At 42.0% G+C, this 24,438-nt stretch overlaps 2 protein-coding genes across 2 annotated transcripts in view; both read left to right on the plus strand.

The window, feature by feature from the left end:
- Positions 1-330: 330 nt before the first annotated feature.
- Positions 331-6,097, plus strand: si:dkey-205h13.2 (mucin-5B). Its single transcript, XM_042097917.1, has 11 exons — positions 331-398; positions 626-702; positions 825-855; positions 1,649-1,820; positions 2,215-2,318; positions 2,508-2,679; positions 2,785-2,888; positions 3,156-3,336; positions 4,465-4,568; positions 4,725-4,896; positions 5,703-6,097. The coding sequence occupies exons 2-11, from the start codon at positions 679-681 to the stop codon at positions 5,806-5,808; spliced, it is 1,170 nt and encodes a 389-aa protein (XP_041953851.1). The 5' UTR covers positions 331-398; positions 626-678; the 3' UTR covers positions 5,809-6,097.
- A 1,011-nt stretch (positions 6,098-7,108) lies between these two features.
- Positions 7,109-24,438, plus strand: part of tmem269 (transmembrane protein 269) — a 20,179-nt gene continuing 2,849 nt past the window's right edge. Inside the window, exons 1-6 of the mRNA XM_042097918.1 lie at positions 7,109-7,122; positions 7,264-7,273; positions 8,038-8,098; positions 15,214-15,361; positions 19,915-20,012; positions 20,638-20,781. Coding sequence (XP_041953852.1) covers positions 7,121-7,122; positions 7,264-7,273; positions 8,038-8,098; positions 15,214-15,361; positions 19,915-20,012; positions 20,638-20,781 — 463 coding nt within the window. The 5' untranslated portion in view covers positions 7,109-7,120. The remainder of the gene's footprint in view (positions 7,123-7,263; positions 7,274-8,037; positions 8,099-15,213; positions 15,362-19,914; positions 20,013-20,637; positions 20,782-24,438) is intronic.

The following is a 24,438-nucleotide window of genomic DNA, read 5'->3' on the forward strand; positions in this document are numbered from 1 at the left end:
GGTGGACTGAGAGGGAGGAGGTGTGGATGCTGGTGGACTGGTGGACTGAGAGGGAGGAGGTGTGGATGCTGGTGGACTGAGAGGGAGGAGGTGTGGATGCTGGTGGACTGGTGGACTGAGAGGGAGGAGGTGTGGATGCTGGTGGACTGAGAGGGAGGAGGTGTGGATGCTGGTGGACTGAGAGGGAGGAGGTGTGGATGCTGGTGGACGAGTGGGATTCAGACAGAGCCTGGCGAGAGTCCCTGCCAATCCAGAAGGAAAGCAACTATTGGCCAATGGCTACATGCACTTAATAATCATGTTCTTTACCTGCCTTAGAGTTAAGTCTAGTAGAGGATGCCACCTTCTCCTCTCTAGTCTCTTGTAATCACAGCAAGGCAGTACTCTCTCTTTCATTGGTGAGTACCATATTAATAAATAATAATAGGCAGATTGAATAGATAATAATAGTTATCTAACACAACACACTAATAACAGTCATTTTAATAGGAATATTAATAATGGCAGAACTATATCAGTAACAAATAATGTGTAGTTTGACATATTAGTTGATTCATTTAGGAATCAACCTTAGAGGCTTAGAGGGGTTTGCCATTAAACATGTATGGAATGAAACTGATTTTAGAGACCTTACACCAGTGGATGACTTAATTCCCCATCAGGAAGACCTGTGTAAACATGACTTCTCAAGCAGTATATTTTGTGAGTACAGTTCCCTTGTAAAAATCTTTTGGTTGTTCTGGATATGCCTTTGCATAAAGTTAAAGAGTTTTCTCTTGTACAGTATACATGTTACTGCCTGCTTTTTAACATCCTATGTCTAGGTATTTGCAGTGTGGACGGCTGTACTTCTTAGTGAGTTTTTTTCCTTTCAAAATAATTGTTTATAATAGTTAATATCTAACCTTTTATAATCATGTTTGTTATTGCTATTACTTTTATTGTAGTAATAATTAGGAGTATAGTAGTTCTATGGAAAGCCTTTGAGGAGTAATAGTATACTGTTGTTGCTGTTGCAGATGTTAAGATATGATAGTAATTTTGTTTTTATTATTTATTAATATTTTATTTTTTTTATTATTTATTAATAATATTATTTTATTGATAATATTATTATTTTATTTATTTTACTATTTTTGGTCATATGAGGGAAACACTGAATGCTATGTTCTCTTTCATGGGATGAACTAAAACATCTTTTTTATATTTTCAGAAATATCCCCTATGGCTTCAGCTGAGGAAAGTGAGTAGACACTGGAATATAATTCTGACATACCAACACTCATTTAATCACTTCTCTCCTCTCCCTTACTCTCCTCTCCTATCCCTTACTCTTTACTCCCCTCTCCTCTGCCTTCCTCTCCTCTCCCTTACTCTCCTCTCCTCTCCTCTGCCTTACTCTCCTCTCCTCTCCTCTGCCTTACTCTCCTCTCCTCTCCTCTCCTCTCCTCTCCCTTACTCTCCTCTCCTCTCCTCTCCTCTCCCTTACTCTCCTCTCCTCTCCTCTCCTCTCCCTTACTCTCCTCTCCTCTCCTCTCCTCTCCCTTACTCTCCTCTCCTCTCCTCTCCCTTACTCTCCTCTCCTCTCCTCTCCTCTCCCTTACTCTCCTTTACTCTATCCTCTGCTGTCCACTCTGCTGTCCCCCAGCCTGTCAGACAGGCTGGTTTGATGACAGGGACGTGTCGGCGGAGGGCGATTCTGAGCTGGTGCGGGACCTGAAGAGGAGCCACAGTGCGTCCATCTGCGCAACGCCCACCCACATGGAGGTCCAGACCACCGCCGGCATCCGAGCCCAACACACCAAAAACACCTTTCACAAGTACGCACCTCTGCAGTCACTACACTGCAAGCAACTAGCGACAGAGAGAGACAAAGAGAGAGAGAGACCATGTGATGTCAATGTGACTCAGCAAAAACAGGCTAAATAACCACAGGCAATGCGAAAATGCTGCAAGACAAAGTTAGAATAACGGGCAATGAGTAAATTGCCCTAAATGTGAACAGGGCTCTAGAATATAGAACTCAGCATGCTCTGTGCCACTGGATGTGTGGACTCATGGCCATGTGTGTCTGTGTGTGTGTGTGTGTGTTTTGTGTGTGTGTGTGTGTGTGTGTGTGTGTGTGTGTGTTTGTGTGTGTGTGTGTGTGTGTGTGTGTGTGTGTGTGTGTGTGTGTGTGTGTGTGTGTGTGTGTGTGTGTGTTTGTGTGTGCAGGTTAGATGTTTCTGAAGGTGTGGTGTGTCTCAATGAAGAGCAGACGAAAGGGCCGTGTTTGGACTACAAAGTCATGTTCACTTGCAGTGGATCATTCTGTAGCGGTAAGATCTTACGTCAGGAGTTGACATGAACAACAGATTTTTGTATGTGTGTGTTTGTGTACATGTGTGTGGACTGTGTATATTTGTGTGTGTGTGTTTGTGTGTGTGTGTGTGTGTGTGTGTGTGTGTGTGTGTGTGTGTTCGGGGCACTTCTGTTTGCATGCTACAGTAACCTCTAATTTATTCCAGGTTGCAGGACACGCTGGTTCGATTCAGACGACCCAACAGACAATGGAGACTTTGAGATTCTGAGCATGCTCCGTTCCACATATACCAGGGAGATTTGCCCACAGCCAATCGCCATCGAGGCCCAGACACTGTCCGGCCAGTCAGCTTCAGAGACCGGAGATGTTTTCCTGGTGTGAGTGTCCACCTGAGGTTTGACGGTTTGACTCTCTCGTCCAACTGCTTGGAACCTGAGCTGCATGTGAGATGTTTGACATTGGCTTCTCACTCTCTTCTGCAGCTATGACGCCACCTATGGGTTTGCATGTGTCAATGCGGACCAGGGGAGTGGCACCTGCAAGGACTACAGAGTACGCTTCACCTGTCCAGGTGACTTTTGTTCAGGTGAGGGCCAGCACACACACACACACACACACCTCTACTATAATTATAGAAGACTTATATATATATATATATATATATATATATATATATATATATATTATATTATATTTATTTCATATGAATATAATATAATTATCTCTGTTCCGCCTCTAGTTTATTTGCCTGGATGCATAATACACATGTGCTCTTTTCATAAAGTGTTTACATGAATCTGCATGCTCCCATTGGTGCGCTGTATGTTCTCACCTGTGTGTGTCTCCACCGTAGTGTCAGAGGAGTGTCGGACACGCTGGCTGAGCAGTGATGACGCGTCAGATGAGGGCGACGTTGAGTCGCTCCCCAAGCTGCTGCAGATGTTTCCAGGCCAGGTGTGCAGGAACCCCATCAGCCTGGAGGCACAGACGCTCTACGGCATCTCAGCAAAGCACACCGGCGACATCTTCCTCTCGTGAGCCTCTTCTCTCTCTCTCTCTCTCTCACTCTGCGAGAGAGCACAAGCATAGACTGCACATCCATTCATTCACTCAAGGAAACCAACAGTGGTTCTGATGTGTACTTACAGTGGTAAAATGTAATTGTAATAACCGGAGTTATGTGTGCTAATGCGCTCTGGTCCGTCAAGATTTATTTACATTTACACACAATGGGTACATAAAAGCAAGTTTGTCTTCCCAATGGAAAATTATCTAACAATAACTGATAAAAGGCTAAAAGGATATTTGCCATTCACCCCTGTGATCATGATCATTTTCAGCACACAGACACCTACATTCAGACACACACAAATACAGACGCACAGATACACAGACACACACAGAGACACACAGACACCCACACAGGCACCCACATACACAGCAGGCCCAGTTAGGAGGAGGACACAGTTAAGGTACTGTACATAGCACCTACAATTATCACACTCGGGTTAAGTAGGACCCAACACCTCATTTGTAATAGTTATGGTTAGGGGGTGGGGTGGCTACTGTGTGCAGTCATTGAAAATAAGTTATGTTGTGTGTTCTTCACAGAAAATAAGCCAAGGACAATGAGTTTGAGTTAGGAAAAATAATAAATTGCATATTTTTTTTGTCTTTAAGCATACATTGAAAACGAGACCCACAGAACACCTTACAAGGGTTTAGCCAGAGAGAAACAGTATCAATCTCCATAACAAGGTCTCAAGGGACTGAAAGGGGAGTAGCCAGCAACAAATGTTGCGCAAGCACAAATGTTTATTATCTTTGACAAAAATAACTTATAGCTTTGATTAGGCCTAATTGAAGCACATCTATTTGGAGAGCAAGACACTACTTGGCTGATAAAGTATGCAGTTATTGCTCCACTCGCCAAGGTTAAAAAGCATGTGACAGCTGGCATGCCAGAGCACTTGTGTGTGGACATGAGCCCAGATCATGCAGCCATGAATAGAGAATAGCAATGTAGTCCTCATAACTACTATTACTCACAGTAGTGGTGGTACTCATAACTACTTTTGTCAGCTGGAAAAGCTTGTAGTGGACATATTCTACAACTACAGTACTATGTGACTTACATTAACAATGTTTCTTTTTCCATTCAGCTATGACGTCACATTTGGGTTTGTGTGTATCAACTCAGAGCAAAGGAAGGGGACATGCGATGACTACCAAGTGATGCTAACCTGCCCCTCTGATTTCTGTCAAGGTAGGTTTTCTGACAGGACACCATCAGTGCTCCACAACCTTCACCCCTCCAAAAAAAAACTAGTCAATTAAAGAGGAACAATAGGCAATGAATACTTAGAACTACGGCCTTGTATATTCGTCGATGATGAACCCTATGTTACACATTGTGTGCCAGGTTGTCGAACTCGGTGGTTTGACCTGGATGACCCTACGGGCCGCGGGGACTACGAGACCTTCCGGCAGCTGCAGATAGCTTTCCCTGAGGCGGTGTGCAGCCAACCAGTGGCTATCGAGGCCATGACCACCAGCGGTGTCCCCGCCCTCCAGACTGGTGACACTTTCCAAGTGTAAGGCTACCCACAGGCCCGTGTCATGTTGTCAGCTGTTGAAATGTTATTGCCACATGTGGCCATATGTACATGTGGGGCAGCCGTGGTTCGATCCCCGACCAGTAGGTAAAATGTGGTAGAGCACTGCTCTCCCATGCCCACATCCACGGCTGAAGTGCCCTTGAGCAAGGCACCTAACCCCTCACTGCTCCTCGAGCGCTGCTGTAGCAGGCAGCTCACTGCTTCGGGATTAGTGTGTGCTTCAGCTCACTGTGTGTTCACTGTGTGCTGAATGTGTTTCACTAATTCATGGATTGGGATAAATGCAGAGACCAAATTTCCTTCACGAGATCAGAGTATATATACTACTTATACTTTAATATATATAACAATGGGGTGTGGTAGTGTAGTGGTTAAGGAGCTGGGCTAACATGCAGTAGCCTGAAAGTTGTCAGTTCAATTCCCGGCTTCCATCGTTGTGCCCTTGAGCAAGGCACTTAACCCCAAGTTGCTCCGGCGACAGTGTAATCCCTTGTAATATAGTTGACATATGTATGTCACTTTGGTCAAAAAGTGTCTGCTAAATGTAATGTAATTAATGAATGAATGAATTAATTAATAACAACATATGTGGCATAGGATGTGACGTGTGTATGCGGGAGCTGATGTGATCATGCCCTCTGGCATGTGTAGTGTGGTGTGTAATGTTGTGTGCAATGACCTGCATAGTAATCTGTGGTGTGCTATACAGTAGCCAGCAGTAGCATCAAATCCTTCAGTGGTCTGTTCAGCAAAACGAGACTTGTACTGCCTCCATTTCACAGGTATGATGCGACCTATGGCTTTGCCTGTGTGAATGCGAAGCAGAGGGGCAGGAGGTGCCAGGACTACAAGGTGCGCTTCACCTGCCCACTGGACTTCTGCTCCTGAAGCCCTTGTATGCACACAACACATTCTGGTGGCAGTTTATTTTTGTGTGTGTTTTCTGTAAATGGCATCCTGAGATCTCAAGGGAGAGAAATCTCCCTTCAGCTCATTGGGACTATTAGAAATAACTGACGGAGCACTTTAACCTGGCAGACACAGGCTACAAAGTCTGATAACTCTCATGGCTGAGTCAGGGTGACTGCTGCTGACTTCAAAGAACAAAAGTGAGGAGGAAATGCCCCTTCTTTGGGTTGATTGCTTGGAATCAAAATAACCTCCATTCACTGCCATGTCTTTTGTACTCTGAATGAAAATAAATACTTTAATATGCTTTAACATACTATGCATCTATCCATTGTTTTTATTCATACATAATTGTATATATTGATGTTTTTTTTTCAATTCAGGTAGAATAAAATTACCTCTCCACTAAAAAAAGAGTATTATGCCTAACTCACTGCAAGCACTGTAGGATGGCGCTCCCAAGGTAATCCCAAAAAAGTTGACAGAATTACGCTGCTATTTTAAATCATATGGTGAGAAATTCAGGAACTGAAGGGCATGCCATTGACTCAGAGTGTTAAGGATGTAAAAATGATCAATCGTCACAACTGCGAACAAACGGAAAAAAACGTCTGGGCATTAGCCTACTTAAATTCTAAAACTCTCCGAGGTAAGGGTGAGTAAAAGATATATGTTCATGTCATGTTTCCAAACTGTACCAATTGAAACTGATTCTTCACAGACTGCAAGTGCTTCTACGAGGACTAAATCAAGTGCCTTAAATCCACTTCTGGAAATACGCGCACCCACGTGACACACTCTACTTTCTCCCTCCCGCATCCTCCAAACACACCGCCTGCCCGATTTGTTGTACCTTTGTACCTGTTAAGGAAACCTACGCAGAAAAACAGGCAGTTTAGGTATAAAGTTCACTTCGAAGCTGTTTAATGAACTGCATTTATAAACTGCCAGTTCTGCTCCTCTGTCTCTCTGTGTTGGTTTATGTCCAGATGTCATTAATATATTATGCCGATTGCAGAGCATTTTTATGTGACAGTAGAGTTCCGTCTCTCGCTCAGTCAGTCTATCACACCCTCTCTCACTCTCAAGCGGATCAACATGCAGTTTATGTATGTAGTTCATAACACAGACTCTTGTTGTGAACTACACAGTGCAATGCCCTTGGAAAAAACTAGAAAGACCACTGCGTCATTTCCGATGGAATATTCCAGCGAACCCAACCTTGGCTTTAAAAAGGACGCGCTGCACTTTTGCGCGCACTTTTTTTGACAGAATTTTATTACCGTCCCTAATGTACACACCTGTTTTCAAAAATACCAACTGACATTAACACTTAACACTCATATAAAGTCAGAATTGGAAAAACACCAACAAATTTACTCTCACATCAAGAAGTGTAAATTATCTGCTTGCATTTCTGCTGCATCTGCGCAGGTCCGTGCAGGTAAGTCTTCATAAGCTATACAACCGTCCTGTTGCGTCTTCAAGTAGCCTACTTATAGCAGGCCTGTTTGCAATTGAGCTTTTTTGCAATTCTATGACAAATTGGTCAGAGTTAATGATATAAACACGATGTTATAGACTGAGTTTTTTTAGTTAAATTACTAATGCAGGCAGTTAGCGGAGTGAGGTTTGAGGTCTTTGAGGTGATGGGCTTCAGTGGTCCTGATGAGAATACCTGCTGTATGCAGAGTTGTCATGTCGGCTTAGAACATGTTAACTGCGGCAGAATGTTTGGCTGGATATTTTACAAATGCATGTTTTTTAAAAAAAGTGGGGTTTTGAAAGAGTCTAAAGATATTTTTCAAATATTATGCTTCCAAAGTGCTGTAGGATCCATTTCTCGACTTGTTTGGCAGCTTACTGATAATATAATTCCGTTCCAAATGACAAGTAGCTAGCTCTTTTTATCGTATCTTCTATGACATTACTCAACCCTCTCTCGCATGTGATAATGTAACAGCAATATTCCTCATGGAGTGAATTGATAATATTACAAGATTTTCTGACTGCTTGAGCACTTGAAACGCAATTAATAATGTTAACGGTGTTAACCCCAACACCACAATTTATTATAGCACTTAAGAGACAATTAGTCATGTTAATTCACCACTTATTTTTGTTTTGCTTCTGAACTAAAGACTAAAGAGATGATGGTGTGTGTGTGTGTGTGTGTGTGTGTGTGTGTGTGTGTGTGTGTGTGTGTAGTTGCTGTGCTGTGAACAGATTCCTAGGAAAAGAAACATGATCCTGTTGAGCTCCTCTTCTGGTACGTGCCTTTAATGATTAGTTTGCTTTTTTATTGTGTGAGCACAGACTGTGTTTCTAATGAGTCTAATACATGCCTGTTTGCACACCAAGCTTCTCTTATATGTAAAGTTTGGTGCTAAATTTTTTGACAACTTGCCACTCATAATGTGTCTTGTAGTCTTTGAATGAGTTGTAGTTATGGCTTTAGAATCCCTGTGTTGTGGTGGAGTTTATGTGTCTGAATGTTTGGGGGAATGATTTGTGTTTTTAAATTATGTGAGGCCTGTGGTTATTTGATATTGTGTGTGTGTGTGTGTGTGTGTGTGTGTGTGTGTGTGTGTGTGTGTGTGTGTGCGTGTGTGTGTGTGTGTGTGTGTGTACATACATTCACCCTGGCAGCTACGTTTTCCAGGTTAATGAATGAAGTAGGTTATGGTTAGCTGGCAGCTGGTGAAAGGAGTGTGCCATCCCATAATTCCCCTTTGGTTAGTTGAGTTCACTGACTTGCCAAAGTGGGAGAATAATTAGGCAACACATAATAGGCATACTGTACAATTGACAGGTGCAGCTTCACGTCATGCACACCCCACTGAGTGCTTGCCTTGATGAGTGTGTGTGTGTGTGTGGGTGTGTGTGTGTGTGTGTGTGTGTACTCCACATAGAGAGCTGTAAGAGCCCAGATGCATCCTGGGAGATCTGTCAGGAGGATCACCAAAGGCGATTCCCTGTAAACAAGTTTTATTTACACTCTAAACCTAAACAGTCATCTGAGCTCAACTCTGACTGACTACACAAAATAACAAGAAGTTCATGAGCGAGTATTCATCTTAAATTTAAAACAGGACAGAATAGAATTTGCAATAATGCTATCTCCCGCTCCAGCAGAGACTATAGTGTACTGTATAGATATGCAGTTTTATATGTATGCGAATGCTTGTACTCACTGTGTTGAGTCAGCTGGGTGCCAGTTTCACTACGCAAGGGCAAATTTGTCTGATTTTTTTTCAAGAAATGGCTATACATAATAAATAACATTCCACTAGTCTACTATTTGCAGTTTAAACTATGATTTGGCCATATTACGGGAAGTCTGGGAATGTTATGGACTTTGATTATAATGTCAATATAGCAAAGAGGATGAATAATTCTAGGTTCAGGTGCCATGAGGTTGTATCAGCCTACTATTCTTTGAGGTTAATTATAGTGGATGGAATCCACTATCTTGAAATCTCTTCCTTCTTCTTCTTCTTATAACCTTTTCTTTTTACCTTTTCAAGAATAAATGCGACTCTAACCGCTTAACGTACAGACATGTTGAAATAACCGTTGTGTAGGTCTGGAGTTGGACAAGAGAGTTATTTCTTCAGATTTTCTTAAAAGTTTATACTTTTTGAGAAATAGGGGATTAAAAATGTTAAAAAGCTCATTTTTCCCCCATAGACTTGAATGGCTGTGATGTCATAATGGCCTAAAGCCAGCTGCGCTCGTTAAGCTCCCAGAATAGTTCCCGGGCTAATCAGAACACTGGCACAGGTGTCACCTGTGAATCAAACTGTCTCAGCTTCTAATGCATACAATCTGGTGCTCCCTAAAACTACACATCCTGTTTAAGTGCTTCCTATGTTTTCAAAATAAAAGTCACAGCCATATCTCATGCTTTGCGCATTATATCTCCAGAGCGGCTTGACGCATATGCTTCAAATTTGGTACAAGTGTTTGTATGGACTCAAAGATGAAGTGAGTTGATGTTAGAGGTCAAAGGTCAAAGGTCAAATCCATGAATACTCTGAGCGCGATATCTCAAGAATGTCTTGACATATATGCCTGAAATTTGGTATGTGTTTGTATGGACTCAAAGATGAAGTGAATTGATGTTGGAGGTTAAAGGTCAAATGTCAAGGTCAAAAACACCTTGAGTGTTATATCCCAAGAACGCCTTGACACACAAGGTCTTTTGGTACGAGGATTTGTATGAACTTAAGTGATTCAATGTATGAAGATTAAGTGATTCAATGTTTTTTTTCCAGGAATTTCCCTGGAAAAGACTACTTCAAGATATTAATACCCAAATATGGCCTCCAAGATAAGACATTTCTGAGAGTGTAAAAATTATACAAAATCAAGGGTGAAAAAATGTATGAAAACATTGGAATTTAACAAAGATATTTTACAGGTCTTAGTTTTGGGACTTAAATATTAGGTAAACAAACTTTGAGCAAAATCTGCGGCAACCATTTCCTGGATTTTGTCTGATTTGACATCCATTTTCCTTATTGACATTTGCCTAAAACTTCAAAAACTTGCTTTAAACCTTCACGTTCCTCAATAATGTCAGATATACTTGATAATGTGATTAAAGAAATTAACAAATGTAGGCTACACACCATTGACACACCAAACTAGAATGTGGATGATTTAATTATCCTACTTTTACCCAATAAACATAGTCTATGAGCAGTCTTATCATACTGGAAATCAAATGTGGAAGAGATAGGCAACATTTCTGCTCTTGTCCTGTATTAGACTGTTAGAAAACAAAAAAGCAAATGATGTTGACATGTGATGTTGTTATGACAACTCCTCATAAGATGTGCCAGGCTATTTGCCTTAGCATGTTAATGCAAGTGATGTGACAGTGGTATCCTATCTAAATAATGAGAGCTATTTGAAGCCGGATGCAGTGTTGAAAACTTACAAGTGGACGAGTGCTGCTGCGAGGTTGCTGTGCTGCTGTCCTTAATGGGTGTTTTCTTGCAGATGAAGAGTCACTCGACTGGCTTTGGAATCACATGAAGTTCAGGGTACAAAACACTATAATGTAGGAATTTTGATCTAAAACTCTGTTACATGAATACCAGTGTAGCAGCATATGGCTAGTCTCACACCCAGACATACACATATTTATGCATGCATCTTTACACACACACACACACACACACACACACACACACACAACTACAGCAGGCTTCTACCCCAGAACATACACTGAGACACACTCCTACAGGGAGAGTGTTTTTCATTTCCGTCCAGCGCCGTAAAGTGAACCCCAAGTGGACACAGGAGACATGTTGTGTGGGTGTGCATGTGTGCATGTTCATGCATTGTTTCTGTTGCTTCCTCATTCTTTTGCTCTGTTTTCCCTCTGTTCCAATTAGATTAATCTCTACACACTCCTACTCAGGAACACACACACACACACAGAGACACACACTGACCAATAGAGACAGAGGGTTCTTTGTTTTTTCCTTATTGAAAGGCAGCAGCAGCTCAGAGGCCAGTCTACAGGGTGCTGGGGTCTGGCTGCTGTGTTCTCTCAGAGACCAATGAGAGTCCACTTAAAACAGACACACACACACACACACACACACACACACACACACACACACACACACACACACACACACAAACACACTCTCTCTCTCCTGCACAAACTCTTCCCCACAATTACTTCCACACAGCCTAACACTTTTAAAAGCTATATTGATGTGAGGACTGCAAAGTTTCCTGGGGCATCATTTATAAAATTCAGCACAGATTCCATCCTAACCTTAGAATCTACGCACAAAAATATTCTGATTTGACCGTGTGCCGCAGGCGGCTGCTTATAAGTACAACCTCAAAACAGAAAAAGTTGGGACGTTGTGTAAAATCCAAATGAAAACAGAATGTGATAACATACAAGTCTCATAAACCCATATTTAGCAGCAAAAAGGACATAGACAACATATCAATGTTGAAAATTAAAATTTGGACTATTTCATGGGAAATAATATGTTCATTTTGAATTTGATGCCAGCAACATGTTTCAAATAAAGTTGGGATGGGAGCATGTTTACCTCTGTGCTGCTTCATCTCTTCATTTAACAAAATTCTGTCAATGTTTAGGAACTGAGGAGACCAGTTGCTAGAGTTTTGAGAATTACATTTTGTCTCAATACTCCCCAATACAGGATTTTAGTTGCTCAACACAATGGGGTATTCTTAGTCATGTTTCCATTCCATTATGCACCTAATTGGACAAATCTGTACTGCAGACAGGCCATTTTAGCACCTGGACTCTTCCTCTGGAGCAATGCTATTTAAATATGTGCAGAATTAATTTTGCCATTGTTTTCTGAAATATTCAAGGTCTTTCTTGAAATAGACATTACCTGGATGGCAGTATATGTTGCTCAAAACCTGTATGCATTATTCAGACTTGACTGTGCCTTGCCAGATGTGCAAGATGCCCATGCTGTAGGCACTAATGCTCCTCCACACAATCATGGATGTTGGGTTTCAAACTGAGCACTAAAACAAGTTGGATAGGTTGCATACTTGGATAGGCCCTCTCCTCTTTAGCCCAGATGAGTCCATGATTTCCGAAAAGAATGGCAAATTTTGATTGGTCTAACCACAGGAGCTTTTTCCATGTTACCTCAGTCCATTTTAAAAAGCTCAGGCCCAGTGTCTGTTTTGGCTGTTACAATCTTGGCTGCAGTTTTTCAGTTGAGTATCAAATAGACAATGGTTATCAGAGGTTTTCCCATACAATGACAGGTCTGGAAACAGGTCTGGTGTTGATGCAGTGCCATCTGAGGTCCAAAAGACCACAGCCATCCAATTTGTTTTTCAGCTCTTTCCCTTATTTGCAAAGATTTCTCTGGATTCTTTGAATATTTTAATAATAGTATGTCCTGTAGATGATGAACTCCCCAAATACTTCAAGTTAAGAAGCATTAAAATTACATTGTGTCATCATTTGTGCACATAGGTTTACACAGAGTGATGAATACCTCTACATCTTTACTTCTAAGAGACCCTGCCTCTCTGGGATGCTCTTTTTCATACCCATGTTGCCAGTTACCCTAATTAGTTGTGAAACATTCCTCCATAACTAGTCCCAACTTTTTTTGAAACATGTTGCTATCAAATTCAAAATTAATATAATTTTTCCATGAAATAGTCAAATTTCTCATATTCAACATTTTACATGTTGTCTGGGTCCGTTTTGCAACTAAATATGAGTTTAAGAGATTTCTGTGTTGGGGTTGTACCGACTTGCTTTGAGTTGCGTGCACGATGCTCCTTTGTTGTTCCACAATATTCCAAAAACGGTCAATGCAACATTATTCATGAATATCCCTGAATACTTATAATTGAACAATAAGCCCCAAGAGTTCGTATGTTCCAGTGATTTTAGAACAGCTAAGGGGTAACATAAGGTGTTCCGCGGCAATCAGCAAATCCAGCGAAAACAATAAAACATCCATGCATTATATGCCGCGGAACACCTTGCAGTCGAGAAAACAGTGGCCAATATGAGTTTTTAGCCAGCGATATATGAAAAAAAGAATGAACGCATGAATAATAACATATCTAACTAACCCAGTAATCACAGAGGTAGTCATGTTATGAAATGTTATGACTTATGTCTAAGAAACTTTGCAAAGGTTTTACGCATGGGTGAAAGGATGCGTAGAAATACGCATCTTTTCCTGCATAGATCTTTTTCTATAAATCCCGATGTTGGCAGTAACAGTTCAGCCCCGTCCCGTTTACGCATCTTTTTTTGCGTAGCAGCCTTTATAAATGAGGCCCCGGGTTAATAAGCATGCGGTTTTTCTCTGAATAATACCTTCTCACCTCGGCTCAACTCTACTCCACTCTACTCAGCTTTGGTGCCAGATGTTTCCTTTTCGACAGCAAAAAAGTAACCCCTTAATGTAGCTGGGTACCATAGCGTCTTGAGAGGAAGCTACCGTGGCGTCATTAACGCAGGATACACAGTAACAGCAATCGTAACAATAACAGCAATGGAGGAAATCAATGGTATTTAGTTTATGATTCTTAGTATGTGGCTGTTTGTGTTAATGTCAGTATTTTAATCCATGTCAAATTAATTCATGGATATAACGCTCGTATTTTACTGTGGTACGTTATTTCATTTTTAGAGTTTAATTTACGAACGTACCTGTTGTGAATAATAACTAATAGACTAATTGTGAATTACGTTAACGTGAATTGCTTGTGCTGGCACTAGAGAGTGTATACGATTCGTATATGTCTGAGGCTGACACTATTAGGGCTGAGCAAAGATTCCAGGGCGCTACGCACTTCAAAATGTACAATAGTGTGACGTCACTGCGCACCGCAGAGGCGCATTGAACACAGAGCTCGTTCGTTAATTCATGAATGGATAGAACGCTCGTATTTTACTGTGGTAGCCTACGTTATCCCATTTTCAAAGTTTATTTACCAACGTACCTGTTGTGAATAATAACGTGCGATAGCCTAATTGTGAATGGCGTTAACGTGAATTGCTGGCTGATATGAACTAAGATTCCAGGGCGCTACGCACTTCAAACTGTACACTGGTGTGACGTCACTGCGCACCACAGAGGCGCACTGAACACAGAGCTGGTTTCATTGATATTTGATTGGGATTTCATTGATATTTGCATTGTTTCTAGAAATTGAAAAATTACCCCTCCCCCTTTCCTGAAATTTAAATCCAAGTTAATTGCATGACTGATCTTGGTTGGAAATAATTTCTAGACCTTCTCTATTTAGCTCTGCTCTAAGATCTCTGGGGCTGAGTTATTTAAAATGCCGGGCTTGTTCAGAACTTCTGCAGTACACAACAATGACAATAGTGACCAATCAGTAACCTGCAATACTTGCACGTCACCTTTTGGTATTGCCTCAGCTCGCTTGGAACCTCGACGGAGGTGATACCAAAAATAGTACCAGGTAAGTAAAGTAAGTAAGTATTTCATTTGTATAGCGCATTTTCTAGCACAATGGCAGCTCAGGTACCAGGTATGAGTTTTTCGTAGTGGAGAAAAAAGTGAGTAGAGTCAAGGCGAGTTTAGTAGGTACCATTCAGTGGAAAACCGGCAACAATGTGTCTTCTAGGCAGTACTGTGTTTGTATAAACATGTGTCTTGTGTCAGAAACAAACATGACAGACATTGAATTCTTTCATTCAGGTTATGAACGGTACAAAGCACATAGCACCTCTACACATAGTGTTATCACAAACACATACTTATGGATGCACAAACATCCACCCATAAACACACACACACACACACACACAAACACACACACACCTGTGAATTTGATGAGTGTGTCTTTTGTTCCTGGCTTCAGGTTTTTTCCCACCCACAAAACAGCTCTTCCTGTCAAAGAGCTCCGGCAGCCTCCAGCTCAAGGAGTTTGCCCGCAAGAATGCTGCCAACGTGCTCTCCGTCACTAACATGCTAATGGGCATGGCCTCCATCCTCAGCAGTCTGAATGGGTGAGTGGGCACCAGATGACACCCAGGGCCCTCGTTTCAATGTCGGGCAAAGTCTTAAGTCTGACGTACAAATAAATCTGACTTGACTTGACTTGACTTGACGGGACCCCTGACCAAACATAATTCCCATTGCAAGACACGTATATGACACATAGAGAAGCACGTCAGACTTAAATCTTTGCCTGTTACTCAAGTTCAAGTTCAAGTTCAAGTTTATTGTCATGTACTCATGAAATAAGGATTTATCAGTAATGAAATGTCTTATGCTCAAGAGCCAGCTCAACTTTAAAGAATACATTAAATAGTGGTAAAAAAAGGTATATGAATGGCTAATTAAACAGGACTGAAGTCTGAGTGAGTATTAAGGGAAAAAATGATATAAAAAGATAAAACTAAAGTCTCAAGTGCCATAAAAAACACTGAGGAGATGTGAGGTTGATGACATTAGGTATGGGGAAGAGTAAGTTAGGGGCTCTGGTAGGAACATTTTGTGACTGCAAATTTCTGTGTCTTGTTCAGAATATTGAAAGATAATATCACTCAACTAGAAAAGCATTTCCTGAAGGAAATACAGTGCATGCAAAGTTGTTGCTGGGTTTGTGCTAGGGTAATTATAGTGGTTGCTATGCTGTAAAGTGGTTGCTAGGCTGTTGCTAGGGTAATTATAGCGGTTGCTATGCTATAAAAGTGGTTGCTAGGTTGTTGCTAGGGTACTTAAGGTGGTTGCTAGGCTGTTGCTAAGTTAATTATAGTGGTTGCTATGGTACAAAAGTGGTTGCTAGGTTGTTGCTAGGGTACTTAAGGCGGTTGCTAGGTTGTTGCTAGGGTACTTAAGTGGTTGCTATGCTGTTTCTAGGGTAATTATAGTGGTTGCTATGCTATACAAGTGGTTGCTAGGCAGTTGCTAGGGTCATTTTAGTGGTTACTACGCTATAAAAAGTGGTTGCTAGGTTGTTGCTAGGGTACTCAAGGTGGTTGCTAGGCTGTTGCTAGGGTAATTATAGTGGTTGCTATGCTATAAAAGTGGTTGCTAGGTGGTTGTTAGGTTGTTGCTAGGGTACTTAAGGTGGTTGCTAGGCTGTTGCTAGGGTAATTATAGCGGTTGCTATACTATAAAACTGGTTGCTAGGGTAATTATAGTGGTTACTACGCTATAAAAAGTGGTTGCTAGGTTGTTGCTAGGGTACTTAAGGTGGTTGCTTGGCTGTTGCTAGGGTAATTATACTGGTTGCTATGCTAAAATAGTGTATATAGTAAAAAAAGTAGAAATAGTTCAAAGTTACGTGTCAGAATTTGAATCAAGTTTCTACGATAAGCGGTTCAAGTCAAATTAGGGCCTCGAAGAATAATAATAATAACTAGAAAAGCATTTCCTGAAGGAAATACAGTGCATGCAAAGTTGTTGCTGGGTTGGTTGCTAGGGTAATTATAGTGTTTGCTATGCTATAAAGTGGTTGCTATGCTATAAAAGTGGTTGCTAGGTGGTTGCTAGGTTGTTGCTAGGGCACTTAAAGTGGTTGCTAGGCTGTTACTAAGGTAATTATAGTGGTTGCTATGCAATAAAAGTGGTTGCTAGGTGGTTGCTAGGTTGTTGCTAGGGTACTTAAGGTGGTTGCTAGTAGGGCTGTCACTTTATGTTCGAAAATCGATTGCACAATCGATTGGACCAAATAACACAAATTTCGAAAACTAAAATAGGGAATTGATTTTAACCAAATACTTACACTATTATTTTTAAACAAAATAAACAAATAAAAAAGATAGATGTTACAAAATTCACAAACAAGAATATAAGAATATAAAAGAATTCCGAAGTGCAGTAAGCATTGCGAAAGCTAAAAAGAAAATTCCCACCAATTTTACGCACCGGGAACAGCTGTTTCAATCAGCTGCTGTGCTGCTCGTGTTTTGCCAAAAATGGAGGACAACGCGATCAACCTGTGCGACATGTAGAGAGACGAGTGATAGGCCCTAATAACTAGAGGAGTTCGATGTGGAAGTACTTCGGATTTTTGGTATATCAAACTATGGAGAAGAACAAAGCGGTAGGCTACGCAAACTGTGCAATCGAGTTCTACGTAGGCGAAATTTGTTTGACATTTCTAATCGTAGACACAGCTACGTTGAAGCTTGCAGTCATGTCACTGATGTAATGGCAGTCCACTCGGCTTACTGGTTTTCGAGAATGTTGCACTTCTGTTTGTCATTGTGCACGAAACTTCACGCCAATAAATCATCAGAAATATTGCTGGCTTGCGTCTACAGTACAAGCGAGAGAGTTGGCCTAGTTGAGCAAAAAGCAGTTGATACAGGTGCAATCAGTTTAACTGGCCCTTTGATGGGTCCTAGTTGAGCAGCTGAAGGTTGATACAGGTGCAAATCAAGTTAATTAGCCCTAATTAACAACAACCCATTTTCATGCACTGTAATAAAAATAAGTCGTATAAAAAAGTTTATTTGGTCATTTAATCTTTGTTGAAGAGGAAACTGTCACAAATTAAATTGCCTAAAGGAACATGTGTGAGATAGTTTGTGCCTTTGTTGTTGTTGAAAGTGCCTCTCCCCAGGAGCTCATAATTAACTCCATGGCATCTGCAGAAACATGAGACTGAGTTTCTAAAATATTGTGTCAATAGAAATCCAAAGTTATGGACATGCACAGTGGCAAATTAGAATCCATTTTAATTTCAATACAATGTCCTACATTTATTCAGAGAAGACTTTTGATCATGATCTATTGTACAATAGTCATTCCCCTTTTTATGTGTTTTTATTCACGGCTGTCGATGGATCCACCACACTGAAAATAGTAGACTTCTCACAATAACCCAAAGACGAGGTAGAAATTTACAGCAAATGGCCTATATAGAATCATTTTCATGCCATGCCTTTCAAATGTTTTGCAGAGGAATGCAAACGTCTGTGAGGGAACAAGAGGAGACAAAGGATGGCAAAGGCAGTGCTTAGGTCTTTCTACAAAATAGATCAGAATAGCTTCCCACCATAATCTACTGTAAAGGATTATGTAGAACATTTTGATATTTAAGATGTAGTGGATATGTACTGTGGCTCTGTAGGTATTTTTGTGTGTCTAAAGTGAGATTTGGTTAGGGGGTGGCCATAGATCATTTTGACAACCAAAGGCTCAAGGTGTGTCTTACTCCAACCTTGCCTCAGCAAATGCACCATGATTTTTACTCATTCCCACCCCCTAGTGGCCAGATCTCAAACAGCCATCTGTTTACTTCTTCAAATATGAGGCTGAAAATCCCAAATGCTTCTTGTGTGAGACTGAGAAGCGAAAGCACAGTAGGATAGCAGAGCACTGTGACGAGCGTACTGGTCTGCAGGCGCCAGCTTATCAGAAGGCAGACATGAGCTCAAATGACAAAGAGGCGTGGTTGATGTATGACAGGAATTTATGACACCGTATAAGTTCAGCCTATGTTTTTTAGCTAATAATTAATCACCAGAGTATAAGAAACTCGTAAGGATATACTTCCCTGGAAGCTATTTCTACCAGAAAGACTCGGGGAGGTACAATAACGGTTAACACATGTTTTAATCCATCAAAGGATTTACAAAAGACATGAGCAACAATGAGGTAGTCTTTGGCATAGGCCACGTCCTTGGTCCAAGTCACTGTGTGTGCAGACCCTTGCAGATCCTGCCGTAATGAGACGGTAGGGGTGGCTGGACAAGGTTAAACTGGTGGTGGTTAGGGAGGGAGGGTGGGAACATCGAAAAACCGGCACCTGAAAGCAGCAGGCAGGTGCAAAGTCATGTCATTATTAAGACTGATGCAGACTGGTGATTGGTCGGAAGTAATGAATGAATGAGTGATGTATTGATTCTTCCTGGCTGAATGTAATGCTTCCATTTATCAGTCATGGAAGTCTAAGTCTAATGTAATTTACCATAAACCTGAACCTACACACTAATTTTTCAGTTAAGACTCATTAGCCTAAGACATTAATCATTAAATTGACCTGCTCATGCTACGTCAACACAATTGATCACGTAGTCCTGATAAATGATCCAAGCACCAGGGATGAGGGAGCCAGCACTCTGTCACCCCATGTGTATGTGTGATGACTGAGGTCACCCGCACAATTAGAATCAGTGATTACTGTAAACTTAGTGACCTTTGTGTGTGTGTGTGTGTGTGTGTGTGTGCCGTGTCCCATCTAACACCCCACCCCCACTGGCCCCTTGGGCCAGTACATAAGATTTTTACTGGCCCGGACCTTGTATATATTTACAGGCTCAGAAAAGTTACTTTTACACAGAGCTGTTTATTTATTACATTGTTATGAGCTCCCCCTTTATTTTAGTAACCTCACATGCTTAGCCTGAAACGGTTAGCATCACAGGTGAGCTGACTTGTGATGGTGAATGGCGGAAAGATGAATTGGGGCAGATCCAGGATTGTTTTTTTTTGCTAGTCTATCCCCTGATGTGTACGTTTGGGCCATGAACTAATGAACTAAAGTGTGTTTATCAGTTTTCATGTGGTCACATTGCACTTGTGCTTGCACTCTCTCTCCCTCCAGTCACCAGTACGCTGCCTGCTGGCTGGTCCTCATTGGTTACCTCCTTGATCTGGCTGACGGGGCAGTTGCCAGGAGACTTAATGCCTGCTCAGCGCTGGGTAAGTGCAGAACACCGTTAGAGGGGCTCTTTATGGGGTGAACCACAACATATTTTCACATGTGTTTGTGTGTATGAGAGAGAGAGAGAGAGTGAGAGATGTGCGTGTGTTTATGTGCGTGTGTGTGTGAGAGAGAGAGTGTGTGTATGTGTGCAGGGGTGCAGTAACGTATTTCCCAGCAGCCTGAAATAGCTCTGTGGCGGTCAGTCACTCGTGAGTCACCGCTGGGGTGTTTTGTCCACGGGAACAATGCCCCTGGATGCAGCAGGCCACAGCGGGATCAGGCGGCCATTGTGCATCTGATCCGACTCTATGGGATCACAGCATTCCACGCATGGCCCAAATGCCTCGGCCTGAGCCGTGGAATTCTGTTGCACTCCATCACGCCACGACGATGGCCTGCGCAAAAACAGCCCGGCCGCTTCCAGGAATAAAGAAATGTTTTGGGAATTTTGTTTACAAAGGGAGAGGCTGACGCAGACATTTTGCACACATGCTCACACATACATACACTCTTCCATACACTAATGAGCAGATCCATATTGTGCCCGTGGACTCATTTATTCCTGTCTTGTGTGTGTGTGTGTGTGTGTGTGTGTGTGTGTGTGTGTGTGTGTGTGTGTAGGTGCTAAGCTTGATGACTTTGCAGATTTCACCACATTTGGGATTGCTACCTCGCTGCTCTTGAGAACCGAGAGCCTTCTGGACAACCTCCTGTGCATGTGCTACGTCCTCTCAGTGTTCACTCGCCTTTGCTTCTTCTCCAGTGGTAAGCAGCCTCTCTCTGTCTGTGTGTGTGTGTGTGTGTCTGTGTGTGTGTCTGTGTGTGTGTGTGGATGTATTTGAGTTTATGGGTTGATACTTCAAGACAGTTACGATCAAGTGCACAATCAACACATTGTCAATCTCTCCACATATAATTTATTTATAAGGGCTTTATAAATGATGTAGATGCGGCGTATAACTGAGTCATATCGTGCCAGCCAGGGCCAAGTCAACATCACCATCAGACTAAAAATAAAACATCATCTCCACACAAGGAATGAAGAAGTCCCCAACTTAGCCAAAGTTTAATAAGCAGTCCTTCTACATTATGCCCTGCTGTGAGATGAACGATGGTGTTAGTCTTCATCACTTCATTACATATCTCCCGTAAGAAAGATGGCCGTCTCAGTGCAGCTGCAGGAGAGAGAGACCCTGGGAATGAGTCCTATAATCTGAGAATGGTGTCCACACGAGACTGCTGAGAACGTCATTGTTCCACAAGCGTTCAGCTGCCCGTGACACACAGGGCTGTTCGACACACACACACACAGGCCCTCTGGTGGAGCTGTCAGGAAGACTTGTGGCCTGGTCGTGCTTTCTCCCCCTCGGGCAGGAGGCTTAGGGCCCCCCTCCCCTCTCTCAGTGGGCTATGGAGGTTAAAGAGGACAGGCAAGTGGAGGAGTGGAGGCCTAACTGGCATCAGGTTTAGAGATGGTCCTGTTCCCAACTTCCCATCCAAGTACGAAACAGGCCCGACTCTGCTTAGCTTCCGAGATCAGACGAGAGCGGGCATGCTCAGTGTGGTATGGCCGTAAGCAATTAATGCCGGACATCTTCATCAACCTTAGCTGGTCTGCATGCATTCAGGTGAATGTAGACTAAATGTCTTTATCAAAAAAGAAAAAGCTTATAGCACCTGATATTCCCAGGCGGTCTCCCATCCAAGTACTAACCAGGCTAAACACTGCTTAGCTGCTGAGATCAGACAGAAGTGGGTGTGCTCAGTGTGCTATGGACGCAGCATTAAAGCCTGAGCCGGACATCTACATCATCCCCACCCAGGGACTGACCACAGAAGCTGAACCCACTAACAAGTGGTATCTATGGAAGGTGTGCATGGAAGACTCTCTCTTACATGGTTCATTGTTTAGGGCAATGCAGCTGCCAAATAGGCCATCCTTATTTAATAAAGCCGTATAATTTCATTGGAAAATTCAAATAACTTGCTGAGGTAAGATCTTCTTTTACAGTATGATAGAATGCCAAGGTGCGACATGAAGAATAGAGCTGCTTGTTAAATCATGATGCCTCTGAGATTTTACATTGTATTATATTGCATCCCTAGCTGTGTCACAATAGGAGACCATTGCAATGTCTTTGACATAAAGAGCTATTTCAGGGTTAGAGAAATCCTTTAGCTAGGTCTCAACCAATTACCCAGGAATGTCATTAGTGGCTGAGTTAATGTGTGTGTGTGTGTGTGTGTGTGTGTGTGTGTGTGTGTGTGTGTTTTTTTGTGTGTGTGTGTGTGTTTTGTGTGTGTGTGTGTGTGTGCGTATGTGTGTGTGTGTTTGCGTGGGGGTATGGGGTGTGGAGGAGATCTCTGTCTCAACCCTATGAGCATATTAGAGGATATTCAGCGTTCCGTATTGGTTGAATGTCGCCTTTGCTGGAATCCCATTAACCAGCGCCTCCCTGGCGACACACACAAAAGTAAATCCCGTCTGTGGGATGACGTTCAAGCCTAATTAAGACTGAGACAGACACCTGGAGCCAAATCGGAACCCACCCAGCCAAACACATCCAGAGCACCTGGTCCTGCAACATCCGACATGTGTAAGGTGCACAGCATAGCCTCATTAAAACTACTCGGCCACAGCCTGAACAAATACCCACTTCAGTTCACTTCATTTATTTGTAGCCTAATGGAATGGTTTGCTGCTCTGTGTTACTGACAAATGTTAGGAGTAATACTTGGATTTGTCAACGATTTTCCATGCAGGAAACTCAGCACTGAATGAAGAAAGCATAAAGAAAACTGGTAATAATGACATGAATATTCTGTGCCGGTCTCCCTACATATTAACAAAAAGAATTTGCTAGCTTTGTTAAAACGATACCATTACATTATGTTATTGACTGACTCCTGCCAAATGGCATTCACTATTTCAGTATGAGTGGCAGATTTGAAAAGGGTCAAAGACCCCAACCCTGAAAGCCTCAGAGCCTTGCCAGTCTGAATATATTCGACCCACTTTTAATACATTTACATATAAACATCATATGTTCAACAGATTGAAAAAAAAAAAACCCTCATAACGCATTCTTACCCAGCAAAAGCTGTCTGTCGTGCTAAATATAGCTCTCAGACACCCATAGGATTGGCTTTCAGTGAAAGAGCTTCATCACACACTATCCACGAATCCTTAAAGTCAGTCTAATAGCCTACATTACAGCCTATATCTTGTAAACTAAGAGTAAGTAATACAGTACAAATGCCTGGGTAAGCCCAAGTAGCTGGCTGTTGTTTTAGGTTATGTACGCGTGGGTGGAAGTCGATATGTTCTGTGTGGAGAGCAGTGGAAATTAGTTGAGTAATCCTCGTAGTTCACTGAATACACATGCCATCGTTAATAAAAAATTTACCAAACATTTCCACCCTCATCAAGTTGTTCCAGCTACAGGCGCAGACATAACATATTCATAAGGAGAACAAGACTGAACATGCACAGACACACACACACACACACACACACACACACACACACACACACACACACACACACACACACACACACACACACACACACAGACACACACACACACACACACACACACAGGGGGCGGGGGAGCCATGTCAACACCAAGGCACCCCAGGCACACTTCCCCAGTGAGTAGCAGGCAGTGCCAGAGCTCAGAGCTCCGCACCCTCCTCACCTCAGCATCTCTCTGGAACATTTTTATTTTAAGACCAAAGATATAATGCTAATGGATCGCCAGCATTTCATTTCACAATCAACCCCTGACATAGGTTTGGTCAGAATGTAATCCATTGGTGGCAATGAGCATTAATGGGCAAAAGGGTTTATTCTTTTCCCCGTAAAACATGTTACTATGGTAACAGTGTTAAGGGGGGGGTGGGGGTGGGGCTCTAGAACGAGCTAAAGGAATCACTAACAGACATGCTGTAGTCGTTTAACAAGTTTTAAAACCTACAAGGTATCTGCTATTTACAGTACGTACTTGTTCATTTCCACCCCTTGTGTTTGAACATGAGAAACTCTGAACATGAAATAAAATATGACATTTCAGAACTGGGGTTTCTCTTTGATGAAACACACAGGCAGCTAGAAACACACAAACACATCAAACACATTTGTGGGCAAAAAAATAATAATATTTGTTCAGATTTTGTTTTACTTAATGTGTAGGCTTTCATATCTGCTTAACCTTAAAAAGCAGTTTTAAGTTCACCTTAAAAAGTATTGTAATTCCCAACCCCCTATTATTGATTGGATTTTACTGTTTCCGGCTAGTGTAACGCATGTTACAAAGTGTCGAACAGAATGTCCCTATCCGGTTTGTCATCAGTTTCTCTTTTACAGATTGCGTATTCATGGAAGCGCCTTCTCATGGGAACACTAACTCCTCTCCTTCAACA

This window comes from Alosa sapidissima, chromosome 7 (assembly GCF_018492685.1).
Source record: "Alosa sapidissima isolate fAloSap1 chromosome 7, fAloSap1.pri, whole genome shotgun sequence".
In the NCBI taxonomy this organism is placed as follows: domain Eukaryota; kingdom Metazoa; phylum Chordata; class Actinopteri; order Clupeiformes; family Clupeidae; genus Alosa; species Alosa sapidissima.

Coding starts and splice junctions, on each gene's coding strand:
- si:dkey-205h13.2 (XM_042097917.1), top strand. CDS start 679: ATGACTTCTCAAGCAGTATATTTT. Junction 2,319..2,507: donor CAGTGGATCATTCTGTAGCG/GTAAGATCTTAC, acceptor AATTTATTCCAG/GTTGCAGGACACGCTGGTTC. Junction 2,680..2,784: donor ACCGGAGATGTTTTCCTGGT/GTGAGTGTCCAC, acceptor TCTCTTCTGCAG/CTATGACGCCACCTATGGGT.